The sequence below is a fragment of the Eulemur rufifrons genome, chromosome 24 (genome assembly GCF_041146395.1).
Source record: "Eulemur rufifrons isolate Redbay chromosome 24, OSU_ERuf_1, whole genome shotgun sequence".
In the NCBI taxonomy this organism is placed as follows: domain Eukaryota; kingdom Metazoa; phylum Chordata; class Mammalia; order Primates; family Lemuridae; genus Eulemur; species Eulemur rufifrons.
This window is the reverse complement of record NC_091006.1, coordinates 6,926,626-6,942,461: the sequence shown is the minus strand read 5'-3', so window position 1 is coordinate 6,942,461 and position 15,836 is coordinate 6,926,626. Positions and strand designations below refer to the sequence as shown.

Sequence of the window (15,836 nt, the reverse complement as noted above, 5' to 3'; positions counted from 1 at the left end):
TCTTTTCATTTAAAGAATCAAATATATCCCCTTTTCCATGAACTATTATCTGTTCATCACCTTTATCCATTTCTCTCCTGAATAATTTTGTCCTTTATTGACTCTGGTAGCTATTTATGTGTTAGTGAAATGAGGCATGTAGCTTGTGAGTTCCAAATATTTTTTCCCCAATTTGTCATTTGTCTTTGGCCTTTCTTTCTTTCTTTCTTTCTTTTTTTTTTTTTTCAGAGACAGGGTCTTGCTCTGTCACCCAGGCTGGAGTACAGTGGCATGACCACAATTCACTGCAGGCTCCAACTCTTGGGCTTAAGTGATCCTCCTGCCTCAGCCTCCAAAAGTGCCAGGACTACAGGCATGAGCCACCACACCCAGCCCGTGTTTGGCTTTTATGAAAGCCTTTTGGGTGTAGAGGTTTTTATTTGTTTCCTGTTTTCCATTAAACCTGCAAGATTTTCAATCTCAAGGTTTTCTCAGTATGTGTGGGTATGTGTGGATTGGTTTCATTGTTCATATTTGAATCTTTGAATCATTTGGAATTTATCCTGAAGTACAATATAAAGTAAAGATTCAGTTGTTTTTTTTTTTTTTTACAGATGGCTGCCTGGTTGCTCTAACACCCGTTACTAAGTAGTCCATCTTTTCTCCATTAGTTTTATTTTAAGATGCCTTTTCATATAGGAACTTTTAGATTGTACTGGTTCTAAATCTAGTAAATCTGGTAATGCTCTAGGCCCTCATTATACTTCTTTTTCGTAGTGTTTCTGGCTTTTCTTGTTATTGTTGTCCATTATATTACTATATCAACCTTAAAGTCAACTTACTTTAAACAAAACATTTTATTAAAATCATGTTACACTTAATTAACTCAAGGATAAATACTATCTTTAAGATACTGTCTTCCTATCCAAATGATCTATTTTTCAAAAGACTTCCCTTGTATCCTTCAGGAGAGCATTAATGTTTGTCCTTAAATTAGTGTCCTTAAGGTAGGTCTTTCTCAGGTCTAGTCATTTATTTCTATTCTTTTGTGCTTTTTCTGTAGTACAGAGTATATTTCTATTTTCCAAAAGCTTGCCTGCATTTGAAAATAATTGATTTCTGCATATTTATTTGATAGTCTGTTTTAATGTACTGAGTTCTCTTACTGTTTAATTTTTCAAATGATTCTCTTAAGTTGAGGAATTAGTTATGTGCAAATAGTGATAGTTTTGCCTCTTTTACTTTTTTTTTTTTTTTTGAGACAGAGTCTCACTGTGTTGCCCGGGCTAGAGTGTCTTTTACAATTTTTAATACCTCTAATTTCTTTCTCTTTATTAGTTCTTGACTAATACCTTCTGTCCAGTGTAAAATAATGATGAATGACAGTGAAGCATCTTTGTCTTGTTCCTGATTTTGTGGAAATTCTTTACATATCCATCTATTATTATTTGTGTGTGTATGTGTGTTTTATCAAGAATGGTTGTTGAGTTTTGTCAAAGGCCTTTTCAGAATCTGTAAAGATCATCCTAGGGTTATTTCATATCCACCTTGATGAATTATGTTTAGAGTTATTGGTAATGCATGATCTTTGCATTCTTCAAATTTACTAAGGAAGTATTATTCTTTTAATGTGCTACTGGATCTCTTGGCTTTTTTTTTTTTTTTTTTTGTAGGCAGGAGCATCCCTTGAGCCCAGGAGTTTGAGGTTGCTGTGAACTAGGCTAACGCCACAGCACTGTAGCCTGGGCAACAGAGCGAGACTCTGTCTCAAAAAAAAAAAAAAAAAACACCCCACATATTTCCCATAATTACAATCATAAAAACTGGAGAGTCTATAAAAAAATTTTTAGCTCATCAGAGAGCTGAGGTCACAAGGCAACAAGTGAACTGAATCCTAAAGGGTGACAAGCCACCTTGAGAAGGAGGAAGCAACAGACAATGAAACAGGCAAGAAAAAAGCAACTGGAACTGTAATAATTTTTTTTTAGAGAGAGACAGGGTCTCACTCTCTTACCCAGGCTGGAACTCCTAGGCTCAAGGAATTACACAAAAGGCATGAACACCAGGTGGCAGGGATCATTGGGGGTCACCTTATGGTCTGTCTGCCACAGCATCAGCCTAGCAATGTTCCTAGAGGAACAACATTTTTTATCTTTTTAAAGAAAAATGATAGCTAATATTTATTAAATGCTGACTTTGTATCAGGCATTCTAAATTCTTTACACATTCTAATGCAGTGAACCTTCATAACAACTCTTTTTGTTTTATTTTTACTTAATACATAATAATTGTACATATTTATGGGGTACAGTGTGATGTTTTAATACGTTTATACATTGTGTAATGATCAAATCAGGGTATTTAGCATGTCTGTCACCTCAAACATTTATCATTTCTTTGTGGTGAGAACATTCACAATCCTCCCTTTATAGTTCTTTTGAAATATACAATACAATATTGTTAACTATAGTCACCCTATTGTGCAATAGAAACCAGAATTTAAGTTGGTACCTGTTGACCAATCAATCTCTCCCCATCCTCTACTCTCCCCTCCCCAGCCCCTGGTAACCACTACTATACTATATACTTCTGTGAGATCAACTTTTTTAGATTCCACAAATGAGTGAGATCACATGATATTTGTCTTTCTGTGCCTGGCTTATTTCACTTAGCATAATGTCCTCCACGTTTATCCATTTTGTCACAAATGACAGAATTTCATTCTTCTTATGGCTAAATAGTATCCCATTGTGTATATATCACATTTCCTTTATCCATTCATCCGTTGGTGGACACTTGGGTTGCTTGCACCAAAAACAGCATGGTGTTGGCAAAAATAAATACATAGATCAATGGAACAGAGAACACAGAAATAAATCCACACATAGCTGTACCAAGAGCACACATTAGGAAAAGGACAATCTCCTCAAAAAATGCTGCTGGGAAACTGGATAATCACATGAGACCCCCCTACAACAATAACGTTTTTTAAAGAGTAGCCAAAGAAGAGGTGCCTATGAGGGAGAAGACCCAATCTTGAGAAATTTTAGGAGAGAAAAGAGGAATGAGTTTCCCCAAGCAAAAGAGGGATTGTTTCAAGTTTACAGAATTAAAATACGCAGAGTGTCATTAAGATAGGAGCTGGAAAGTGATCTTAAAATGAACTCTACAGGAATGCCGAACTGTTTGCAATTTACAGAGCGGCTTATCGCACTCAGGACTGGAGGCGGCTACAGCCGTAATGGCACCCAGAACCGCCAGGGGGCGCTCGGGGATTGCGCAACGTACTCACGCATGCGCGCGCCCTTTGGCACGCACGGCGTTTGCGCGCACGCAGAGACCTACGCATGCGCACAGCCTTCATATAACGTCCCAGACTGTTATTCCGATTTCTGTGGAAACGCTCGGGCGGTTGCAGAGCTCACTGCGTTATTTAGGATGTCCGGGCTGCCAAGAGAGAGCAGTGTCCCAGAGATGGGAACAGCGAATGGCGTCAGCTACGTCCTGCGGGCGGCAGTAGGCGGCGGCAGTCGGGCACAGGAGGTCCGGGAAGGCCCAGAGGCCGAAGCCGCCCGACCCACGGCTTGGGTGCCGGACCCTGCTCTCCGGCACATCCCCCGCAGCGCCGCGGGCCTGCTGTGGATGCCCAGCTTACATCAGCAGCTGTTGTTCCGCGAGTACATGCAGAATTGCCCCTTGATCCCGGTCCGAGTGCTGCGAGACTTCGAAGAACGCCGCAGGGTGTTTGTGGAAGGCTGCAGGGCGAGGGAAGCCGCCTTTGACGCGAACCCGCCGCAGATGGACTTGGATGCTGCAGCTTTCACCCTGGCTCTGACCACATCGGAGGCCATCTCCCCTCTGGCCGACTGAGTCGGCTGTGACGAGATTGGTGGCAAGGGAGAGTCGGGTGCCTGTTCGGATCGAAAGGACAGACGGAGGCCTGTGCCGATGCTTTAGTCATCGGGGGGGAGAAATGCAAAGTAGGCGAGAATATGGCAATACACAGCTGAAAGGAGGAAGCGCACTCAGAAAAAAAAGAAACAGATACTCGAGAATGTCGTAGCTTGTTTTCAAAGAGATCCTGAGACATTTCTGACTTACTACTTGTCAGCGATTCTTTTTCCTGCATTTGTGGAAAATGTTTCAAGATTGTTTCACCGTACAGGATGGTTTTGCAGAGATAAGATCTGAGAAAAATTGCCAATAATGGAACCCATTGAAATTAACCAAGATGATGAAAGAGGTTAAGGAAATACAGTTGTTAAGAATCCGGTTGGGTATGCATTATAAGAACTGGAAGGCTATTGAGAAAACTCTGAAATTTCAGAATTTGTGGTCATACCATGTCAGTCAACAACTCTTAGACTAATGTTTGTGTTTCCTGGAGTACTGTAAATGAATAGTAAATATTCAAATAGAAAAAAACATGTCAGATAAATATGTTTTCAAGTCCGTGTGAACTTGGGTAGGTGTGGGAATAGATTTGTTTTTGTTAATTTTAAGCTTTTTGTTTAATTCTAGAATATGTAATCTCACAAGACTCAAAAAACGAAGTATCAAAAGATGCTGTGAGAAGTCTCTCTGATATTCATATCCTCTGTCAAATTCAACACTATTCCTCCTAATAAGTATCATTGTTAGTGGCTTGGGGGTTTATTTATTTGCTTATTTTGATTTTGTTCGTTTTTACTGTATGCTTTTCAGCATTTTCCTAATGTACATGCGAATAAATATCAATCTAAATATTTTGCATTTTTCCCTTTTTAAATCAAGGTAGCATATTGTATACCTCCATCAACATCTTGGGTTTTTTCACTTTCGTTGGAGAGATTTCTATATTAGTTTTTTGTTTTGTTTTGTTTTGTTTAGCAACCTCAATATAAGGCTGTATCATATAATGAACTAGTCATCTTTTGGACATCTGGGTTGTTTCCAAAATGTTTTAACATTTTCTATATATTTATACATGTTTACTCATTGTCCATAGAGTAGACTTCTATAAGTGAAAGCTCTTGACTCAAGGGCATATGCGTGGTATTTTGTATGGTTACTACAAGAGTGCTGTCTTTGGGTAATGGTCTGCCGGTGTACCTTCCATGCAACCAGTGATGAGCATGCCTCTTTCTCCACAGCGTGGCCAGCCAGACTTGGCTTTGGGAGAATCTGACAGTGAAAAATGGTTTCTCAGTGTAGTTTTAATTTGTGTTTCTCTGATTATGATCAAAGATGCACATGATTTCAAATTCTTAAGAGCCGTTTGTTTTTGCTTCTCAGTGAACTACCTGTCCATATCCTTTACTCACTTTTTTATTGGCTTGTAAGTTTATTTATATAGCAATCACTAAAGAAGTTAGCCCATTGTGATACGAGATGGAAATATAGTATCTCAGTTTTGACTGTTTATGATCCTTTTGCCATGCAGGGAAGTGTGTGTTTGTTTTAACGTAGCTGTATATATTCCGTTTTTTTCTTTTGTGGCTTCTAGACTTTGAGTCATGGTTAGAAAGGCCTTTGCCACTCCAGAATCATGAAGGACTACTTTTAAGTTTTAAATGTTAACATTAAAATTTTTTATTCCTTTGGGATGTTTTAGGTTCTGGTAGTGCTATTTCACCCACGTTGCTCTCCTTTTCCGAAGTTTTTCTGGCTATGTGCTTTTTTAATTTTTCTGTTGTGGAATTTTAGGATCAACTTGACTGGTTTCAGTTTTTACAAAAGCTGTTAGTATTTTTACTTGGAGTGCATTAAATTCATATACTTATGAGTGAGAATCGAGATGTTTATGCTATCCAATAATGTGGTAAGTCTTTCCATTTATTCAGGTACTTTTCCATGTCCCCACATGTGGTGGTGATTTTGTTGTTGTTGTTGTTGTTGTTTTTAACATGCTCCCTAGAAAAGTACCAGATGGGTTTTATAATTTCCTTTATATAGTTCTTACACACTTTTTGTTTAAAATATTCCAAGGGTACTTGGTTTGTTTGTTTATGGCTATTGTGAATGAGGTTTTGTTTGTAAATTTGAATGCTGTTGATTTCTTTATTTTTTTTTTTTTAGTGCTCTATTAAACTTACTCTATTCTCTTATTGTTTGTATTACTTTGGTATAATCATATTATTTACAAAGAGCAATGGTTTTATCTCCTCCTTTCTAGTTTTAGTATCTCTGATTCTTTTCTCTTGTATAATTGCTTTGGCTAGAAGCTCCATCCCAACATAAATAATAAAGTAAGAAGACATCCTTGTCTTTCTGGCTTTAGTGTTTCCCCACTAAGTATGATACTGACTTTTGAGTTGAAATCAATACATTGCATCATGTTGAAGTATACATCTATTCCTATTTATTGTTTTTTTTTTCCTCAAGAACAGTTTAGAATTTTGTTAAAGGTCAGTTCCATGTTTATGTATTTCTTTCCTCCCGTGATGTACTTATATGTTGAATTATGTTCAGAGGTTTTCTGGTAATCCTTTGGAATGACCCTGACTTAGACATGATACATTATTCCTTGGTATGACATTGGGTTCTGTGAAGATTTTATTTAAGATTTTATATTAGAATTCATAAGTGAAGTTGGTCTATAGTATATGAGCCTTTTCAATGTTTAGATCAGTTGTATACTCATTTCATACAAAGAATGTGGAAGTAATTTTGTTTTTTTCTGCGCTGGAAAAAGCTAGCATTGGATTATCTGGCTCCTAACGTTTCACAAATTTTTCTTATGAAAACAAGACTAGCCTTGTATCCCCCTCCCTCCCGCCCCTCAAGTCCAGAAGGTCAAAGACGCCGGGAGCACCACGGCAGGCGGCTTCCACAGACTTTAGCAGTGAGCGTGGTGACAGCAGACACAATCAGACCAGCACACAGGGAGGCAGACTCTATGTATTTTCCTCTTGACCCCTCCCCGACCCCGCCCCAGACCCAGCCACCGTCAGAAAAGGACCTGACTGGCGACATTTCAGCCCTTCTCATCATCCCGCTGAGGCTCCTGAGATGGGAGAGAGCAGAGAAAAACATTTAAAATAACAACGTTAACAACTCCATAAAAATAACAGTGTTTATATAGGATTTACTGTCTAGCGTTTGCCATAGATTACAATGTCCGCTCTAGTTTCCTTGCTATTTTTCAAACACATCGAGCACACTCCCGCCATAGGGCCCTTGCATGTGCTGCTTCCAATTTCTGGAATGCTTTTCCCCAGATATCTACATGGTTCAATCCTTCACTTCTTTCAAGTATTCAGATATCACCTTCTCAATGAGGTCTTCCCTGCCCATTCAGTTTAGAGTTGCAAAAAAACTCCCAGCAATCCCCACCCCTCTTCCCTGCTTTATTTTTCTTCTTAGCACCTATCACCCTCTAAAATGCCTTCTATTCACCCATGTCTGTTCCCCCCACTAGAAGAACCTCAGCGCCACTAGGGCAGAGGTTCTGAGGTTTTTTATCTGTAGGGCAGGGTTTGTATCTGTTTTGTTCACTGCTGTATCCTCAGGGCCCAGAACAGTATCCAGCACATAGTAGGTACTCAGCAAATATTTGTTGTATAAAGAAAAAATCCAATGAGGTAAAGGCTATTATAATCTCTCCTTTACAGAGAAGGAAACTGAAGCACAGAGAGTTGAAGGCATTTGCCCCAGGTCACACAGCCAGTGAATGGCAGAGCTAGGACTCAAACCCAGGCAGCACGGGCTTACCATTACTCCTCCTCCAGAACCCTAATGTAGTTAATTGCGGTTCTTGTCCACCCAGCACCTGGCCCCCACATGGTTCAGAAGGACTAACTCATCCCCAGCTCCAAGAATGGGCACGTGGCTCAAGATTGGCCAATGAGAGCACCACATTCCCTTGGGACTCAGTGGTTGGTTCAGGGATGGACATGTAACCTAATCTAGGTCAATGGGAACCTTCTGCAGGATTTATGCCACCAGGTGGGGGAGGCTGCCTGAGAATGATGCCAGCCCAGGAAAAAAAGCAGAACTCTAAGGAAAAATCAGGTTTCCAGTGGCAAGCTTATGGTACCCAGATGCAGCCATGCCTGAAGCCAGCAAAATTATACACTTGACTTTATTGTCAGGTGTCAATCTTTTTTTGTCTAAAGCCAGTTTGAGCTAAGTTTTCTGTTGCAATCAGAACCATCCTGACTTGTTCCAAAAACAACAGCTGTCACTTACTGAAGGCAGCCTTCGGCAAGCCCTTACCTCACAACATCTAACCTCACCCTACTTCAACCTCGCGTGGCTGATAGACCCAGGATCTGAACCTCAGTGTCCGTGACCCTGGAAACTGCATATGTTACCACAACCGTATTCTGCATATTGGCAGATGTAAGAAACAGACTTCTCCCCTGCCTCCCACCCCACTCCCAGCTTGGCTGCTGAAAAAATAGATCTACAGCACTTTGAGAGGCTGAGGTGGAAGGATCACTTGAGGCCAAGAATTTGAGACCAGCCTGGGCAACATAGCAAGACCCCATCTCTACAAAAAAAATAAAAAATTAGCTAGGTGTGGTGGTGTGTGCCTACAATCCCAACTACTCAGGAGGCTGAGGCAAGAGGATTGCTTGAGCCCTGGAGCTGGAGGTTGCAGTGAGCTATGATCATGCCACTGCACTCCCACCTGCAGCGACAGAGCAAGACCCTGTCTCTAACCCTGCTACCCCGACAGCTCCCCGCTCACCTCCAGTTCTGCCAGTCACCTGCTACCTTTTCTTGATCTCCTCATCAATAATGCTCACAATTTTCTGCAGCCTGGCCTCATCTACAAAGCCATCACCTTTCTGGGCACAGAGGGCAAAGAGGACAGGCATGTCCCCCCACCCCAAGACCCCATCACCACCCTTCCTCCCTGTCCCGGACCCTTGCCCAGAATCACCTTCTTGGAATGGACCAGTTTCCCTTCCACAAACACTTCAAACTCCCCTGTAGCCTGGGCAGCTATTTCCTCCTCCTGGGGAGGGAAGGTTGCAGGGCGGAGGCTGAGAGCTCCCCTCCAAGCCCCTGGGAGGCCTCAGAGCCCTGATCCCCCTCCCCCAGGCCACCAGCACACTCACAAAGAGCAGATGATTTGGAAATTGCTGCTCCAGACTCTTTTTCAACAGAATGTACTGAGGGGAGGAGATGGGGTCATGTGGTCATGGGCTCACAGGGTCATAGGGTCACAGGGAAGGGGACATAGGACATAGGAACTCCTCCCAGTCTTCATGCCCCACACTCCCCCCACCTCCAAAGCCAAAGCTACTCACCCGAAGGCCATAGCTTCAGAGCCCACTGGAGGCCGAGGGCGGGAGGAGGGAGGTAGAGAGACCAGGGTAGACACTGCATCAGTATCTTCCCAAGACCAGGGCAACCTTATAGACACTGAGTCAGATCGTGTCAGGACCCTGCTCAGAGTCCTCCAGTAGCATCATCTTACTCCCCAAGGCTCACAGGCCACCATGTGATCTGCCCCCCACCCCTCTGTCCCAGTCTCTTCCCACTCCCCCCATTCATTCACCTGCTCCAGCCAGAGACCTCCTTGCTTCTCTTCCAACACCCCAGGCACGCCCTGCCTCAGGGCCTTTGCACTGAGCTCCCTCTGCAGAATGCTCTTCCCCCTGTACCCACACGGCTCCTCCTCTCCCCTCCTCCAGGTCTTTGCTCACATATCAGCTTCTCAGTGAGGCCTTCCTGACCACCCGACTAAAACTGCAACTCCCGAGACATCATCTTTTGTGCACAGCACTGATCACCTCCTCACATACAAGATCATTCTCTATGTGTCGCACTGTTTGTTGCCTGCCCCTCCACACCAGCATGTCGGCGCCACAAGGACAGGGATCTCTGTCTTGTTCACTGCCGTGTCCCTGATGCCAAGCACAGGGCCTGGAACATGCTAGATGCTTAAGAAGTAGTTGTTGAATGAATTAATTAATGACTCCGTGGAGTCAGAGAAAAAGGAGAGATGGGGAGAGAAGGGGGAGGAGGGAATGACGGAACCAAGCAAGGGAGGAGAAAGAGACACACACACCCTGGGGAAGGGAAAAGAGAGTGAAGAAGGGAGGGAGACAGGGAGTGGAGACAGCCAGGGCAGAGATGGGAAACAAAGGCAGGAGAGAGGCCCAGAGATCAGAGAGGAGGACAAAGCCCCCGGCCCGGGCCACATTCAGCCCTGAGTCTCCGGGAGGTCGAGGAAGGTTATTACTATTACTGTTGTTATTGTTGCAGTTGACCCAAAGAGCTCTGGGATTGCAAATGAGAACTTTGGCCTTTGCACTTGCTGCCACCACTACTTGCTACCCTGACCACCCTCCTGCAGCTCAAGCACCTCCTGAGAAGGGCTGCCCCTGACCGCCTGTCTAAAGGCCCCACCCGCCGCCGCTGCTGCTGCTCCTCCTCCCTCTCCTCCTCCTCCTCCTCCCCCTGGGGGCAGCTCGTCTCCCCTCACCGGCACGTAGCTGTCTACGGGCCTGTATCCTGGCCTCGCCCAGGAGCGAGGCAGGCTGCTCCGCCCAGCACTCCATCCCAGCACAGGCCGGGCACACGGCCGCAGGGCACTCAGAAATGAATGAATAAATGAACGAATGAATGAGAGTGAATGAATGAAGCGCAGAGCAGAGCAGGGATTTGAATCCAGAGCTCTCTAGCCCCAAAGAGAATGAGCGTTGAGCCAAGTGTGCCACCTGCGAATAGGGACTCCCGGGTTCTACCCGACTCCCCGCCTCGTCCTGCCGCGGACCCGGCCCTCCATCCCCGCAGGGTCCCAGCACCGCCGCCACCGGAGAGGAGAGCAGGGGGTGGGGGGCCCCTCACCAGTAGATCACTCGAATCAAGATTTTGTTGTCCATTTGCAAGTTCTCGCTGGTGGAAGCGAACGTGTCGGGAGAGATCGGTAAGGAGCCGGTGCCCAGCAAGGGCGCCCCGATGAAGGGCTTCAGCTTGGTGGCCGACGGGTCCGCCCTCGGGGTGGGCTCCAGGGTGAGCTCCGGGACGGGAGCGGCCGGCGGGGTGAGCGCGGGAAGGGGCTGCGGGCCCGGGCTGGCGGAGCCGGCGACCGACGACCAGACCTGCCTCAGACCCGACGCCGGAGCAGGATCCTCGTCGGGCAAAGTGGGCTCCGGAGCAGGTTCCGGGGGCGGATCCAAAGGTAGGGCTGGGTTCGGGAAGGATTCCGGGGCAGGGACGGTGGCCTGGACCCAGGCCGGGGCTGGGATCCGGACCGGAGTCTGAGCTCGGACTGGAGTCAGGGTCCGGACCAACGCGGGAGTCTGGACCGGAGTCAGGGTCCGGATCCGGGTCGGAGTCTGGACTAGGGTCGTGGTCCGGACCGGGGTCGAGGCCTGAGCCAGAGGTGGGATCTGGACCGGGGTCGAGGCCTGAGCCAGAGGTGGGATCTGGACCGGGGTCGAGGCCTGAGCCAGAGGTGGGATCTGGACCGGGGTCGAGGCCTGGACTAGAGCTGGGGTCCGAGCCGGGGTCGAGGCCTGAGCCAGAGGTGGGATCTGGACTGGGGTCGAGGCCTGAGCCAGCGTTGGGGTCCGAGCCGGGGTCGGGGCCTGGACCAGAGCTGGGGTCCGAGCCGGGGTCTGGGTCTGGACCAGAGCTGGGGTCCGAGCCAGAGTCGGGGCCTGGACCAGAGCTGGGGTCCGAGCCGGGGTCGGGGCCTGGACCAGAACTGGGGTCCGAGCCGGGGTCGGGGCCTGGACCAGAGCTGGGGTCCGAGCCGGGGTCGAGGCCTGAGCCAGCGTTGGGGTTCGAGCCGGGGTCGGGGCCTGGACCAGAGCTGGGGTCCGAGCCGGGGTCTGGGCCTGGACCAGAGCTGGGGTCCGAGCCGGGGTCGGGGCCTGGACCAGAGCTGGGGTCCGAGCCGGGGTCGAAGCCCTGAACCGGGTTGAGGTCCGGGCGGAGGAGGGGGCTGGAGCCCGCGCCCGGTTGTTCATGGGGGCAGGTGAGACCCGGGTAACCCGGGTTGGGAGTCCCGCCCCGCCCCCCCGTCCTAGGGCGGGGAGAGCATCTCCCGCACCAGGGTTCTAAAATGGGGGCGACAACAAGGGGGCACTATGACACCGCGTTCCACTCTGGGGCGGAAGTTCCACAGCTCCGCACGGGGATGCGGCATGACCTCTAGATCCACCAGCAGGGTAAGAAACAGCAGATTGCCCCGGTGCTTCCCGCAGCTGTCGCTGACATTCAGTCGTTCAGTGTATGCTTACTGAGTGCCGACTGTGTGCACAGTCCTGTGCTGGGTGATTCTGCGGGCAGAGCAGTGATCAGGGAAGCCGGGGTCCCCGCCCTCCCCAGGCTCCCTGTCCAGTGGGAGACATGTAAACCATTACCAAAGAGTGACAGCCCCGAGTGTTCAGGGCCAGGTGAGCGAGCACAGGGACCTGTGGGATCCCAGGAGAGGCGCATCCAAGCCCTTCCTGCAGCAATCGGAGAGGGCTTCCTAGCATTGGTTTTCTTCCCTAATATTTTCATTTTGTGATTGGTTAAATCCACGCACATGGAACCTGTGGATACAGATGGCGGACTGTACTTACACGTTTACAAAGCAGAATTTATTAATCCCACTTTATAGATAAGGAAATTAAGGCACAGAGAGGTGAAGTGACCTGTCCTAGTATGGGGCAGAACCAAATTCTGAACCCAGGCAGTCTGGGTCACTTGGAGGCTTTTTATTTTTCAGTGGTATAAGTAGTATTAAGGAATTACAGTCTTAGGATATTCCCCCAATTAGAGAAGATTCCCTCTCTCTGCTAGCTCTTGGGTTTGTTCCATCTCATTTGGAAATCTTAGGACATGGAGAGACAGACACAAATCAAAGTGCTCACACTTTCCCTTTATTCCACACCCGAAACATCGCTAACCAACGTCTAGTCACTGCCAGTCTTGCTCCTGCCACTTGCCAAGAACTGGATTCAACCGTCTGAATGAATCCACGATTGCTGTCTTGTATTTTTGTTTTTGTTTTAGGCTTTTTTGTTTTGTTTTGTTTTCAGTAATTTGAGGGCAGACAAGAGAGGGGTGTCTGCGTCCAACAGCCTGGATGGTTTTACTTCCAAAGTGGAAAGGTGCTCCAGTGCTAGAGACTGAAGGCCCCAATTCTCCACCCTTCCCCGATCCGTGCCCTTGGAGATGTGGCTGTGTACCCTCTCCCATCAAAAGGTGGAGTCTATTTCCCCACTTCTAGAATCCGGGCTGGCCTTGTGACTGGCTTTGGCTAGTAGGATACAGGGCATGTGAAGCTGTTCCACAGAGTCCGCCTTCTCTCCAGGACCCCCACCTCAGCCATGGGAACACTCCAGAGCCAGCCTGCTGGGAGACAAAGGGCCCTGGAGCCCAGCAGAGCAGCCAGCCCCCAGCGGACCCCCGAGCTTGCTACATGCACAGTGGTCAGCCCCTCTCTCCTGGGCCCGGCCCAGCGCACAGAAGCCCAGCCAACCTGGAGACACGTGAGCAAAAACAAATGTTCAGTGCTTTACGCCACTGTGTTTATGCAGTGTTGCAACAACAGAAAACTGACACAACTGGCCACACTTGTTTTAAATGTTTTGTTGTTAAATATAATATGAATGCAGAAAACTGCATAAAACAACTTATATAACAACATAATGAGATATCATAAGGCAAACATCCCTGTAACCACCACCCATCAGAAGACAGAAGCTTCCCATGATCCGCCCGCAGGCCCCTCCGAAACACAATTCCCAGCGTTCCCCTACCACGAGCAACCATGACACTGACTTTCATGGAAGCCACTTTCTTACTTGCTTTATATAATGGTTTTCAAATATGCGTTCCTAACACAATAGCTTAATTTTGTCTCTTTCTGTTAATGTGTCTTTTAAGTCTCGTTTTATGATCTACAGTTTCCCCCTTCATTCCTTTTCCTCCATTGCTAATTATTTGCCTTTTAAAAACCAACTTTATTGAGGTATAATTTACAGACCATAAGATTCATCTGTTTTAAATGTACAGCTCAAAATAGTTTTAGCAAATTTACCAAGTTGTGCATCGTCTCCACCATCCAGTTTTAGAACATTTTTGTCATAGGCTCCCTCCTGCCTGTTTACATTTAACCCCCAATCCCACCCCCAGACCCAGGCAACCACTAACCAACTTTCTGTTTCTACAGAGTCGCCGCTTCTGGACATTTCATACAAGTGGAATCACACAATGTGACTGGCTTCTTTCCCTTGGCATGATGTCTTCAAGGTTCATCCATGTGGAAGCAGGTAGCAGTCCTCCACTCATTCCTTTTTTTTTTTTTTTTTTTTTTTTTTTTTTTTGAGACAGAGTCTCACTCTGTTGCCGGGGCTAGAGTGAGTGCCGTGGCGTCAGTCTAGCTCACAGCAACCTCAAACTCCTGGGCTTAAGCGATCCTACTGCCTCAGCCTCCCGAGTAGCTGGGACTACAGGCATGCGCCACCATGCCCGGCTAATTTTTTGTATATATATATTTTAGTTGGCCATATAATTTCTTTCTATTTTTAGTAGAGACGGGGTCTCACTCTTGCTCAGGCTGGTCTCGAACTCCTGACCTCGAGCAATCCACCCGCCTCGGCCTCCCAGAGTGCTAGGATTACAGGCGTGAGCCACCGCGCCTGGCCACACTCATTCCTTTTTATGGCTGAATAATATTTCATTGTATGCGGCCAGGTGCAGTGGCTCATGCCTGTAATCCTAGCATTCTGGGAGGCCAAGGCAGAAGCATTGCTTGAGGGCAGGGGTTCAAGACCAGCCTGAGCAAGAGCAAGACCCTGTCTCTACAAAAAAATAGAAAAATCAGCTGGGCATAGTGATGCACACATAGTCCCACCTACTCAGGAGGCTGAGGCAGGAGCATCACTTGAACCCAGGAGTTTGAGGTTGGAGTGAGCTATGATGATGCCACTGCACTCTGGCCCAGGTGACAGAGCAAGACGCTGTCTCAAAAAAAATAAAATATATTCCATTGTATGGATAAGACCACATTTTGTTTATCCGTTCAGCAGTTGATGGAGTTTTCACATTTTGGGTGTTCTGAATCATGCTGCTAGGAACATCTGCATGCATGTCTTTGTACGTACATATTTTTTCTCTTGAGTAGATACCTCAGAGTGGAATTGCTGGGTCATATGGTATCTATGTTTAATTTTTTAAGAAACTGCCACACTGGGCCGGGCGTGGTGGCTCACGCCTGTAATCCTAGCACTCTGGGAGGCCGAGGCAGGTGGATCGCTCAAGGTCAGGAGTTCAAGACCAGCCTGAGCAAGAGCGAGACCCCGTCTCTACTCAAAATAGAAAGAAATTATATGGCCAACTAAAATATATATAGAAAAAATTAGCCGGGCATGGTGGCGCATGCCTGTAGTTCCAGCTACTCGGGAGGCTGAAGCAGAAGAATCGCTTGAGCCCAGGAGTTTGAGGTTGCTGTGAGCTAGGCTGATGCCACGGCACTCACTCTAGCCCGGGCAACAAAGCGAGACTCTGTCTCAAAAAAAAAAAAAAAAAGAAACTGCCACACTGTTTTGCAAAGTGACTTCACCATCTTACATTCCCACCAGGTGTGTATGAGGGTTCCCATTTTTCCACATCCTTGCCAACGTTTGTAACTGTCATTTTGGTCATATTCTAGTGAGTCTGAAGTAGTATGCTAATTATTTCTTTTTTTTTTCTATTTTGTTTGTTTTTTATTTTATTAGATTTACTTCTCATTCTTTTTTTTTAATTCTTTTTTCAGCATATTGTAGGGGTACAAAAGTTTAGGTTACATTTATTGCCCTTGCCCTCCCCACCTCCCAAGTCAGAGCTTCAAATGTGTCCATCCCCTAGACTGTGCACATCGCACTCATTATGTATGTATACACCCATCCCCTTCCCCACCCACATCTGGCCGACACCTG

The 15,836-nt window shown here is 46.6% G+C and overlaps 2 protein-coding genes across 2 annotated transcripts; one reads left to right on the top strand and one right to left on the bottom strand.

The window, feature by feature from the left end:
* The first annotated feature begins 3,146 nt into the window (after positions 1-3,146).
* On the top strand, positions 3,147-4,675 carry EID2B (EP300 interacting inhibitor of differentiation 2B). Its single transcript, XM_069457689.1, has one exon. It carries the CDS (start codon positions 3,154-3,156, stop codon positions 3,847-3,849), a length of 696 nt encoding a protein of 231 aa, XP_069313790.1. The 5' UTR covers positions 3,147-3,153; the 3' UTR covers positions 3,850-4,675.
* Positions 4,676-8,675: 4,000 nt separating this feature from the next.
* Positions 8,676-11,998, bottom strand: SELENOV (selenoprotein V). The gene is made up of 5 exons (XM_069456891.1): positions 10,765-11,998; positions 9,219-9,243; positions 9,027-9,080; positions 8,849-8,923; positions 8,676-8,753 (listed from the first exon to the last, which is right to left on the bottom strand). The coding sequence occupies exons 1-5, from the start codon at positions 11,889-11,891 to the stop codon at positions 8,676-8,678; spliced, it is 1,359 nt and encodes a 452-aa protein (XP_069312992.1). The 5' UTR covers positions 11,892-11,998.
* Between the last annotated feature and the right edge of the window lie 3,838 nt (positions 11,999-15,836).

Excerpts from the sequence above, each read along its gene's own strand:
- EID2B (XM_069457689.1), top strand. The coding sequence starts at position 3,154 with ATGCCGAACTGTTTGCAATTTACAGAGCGGCTTATCGCACTCAGGACT.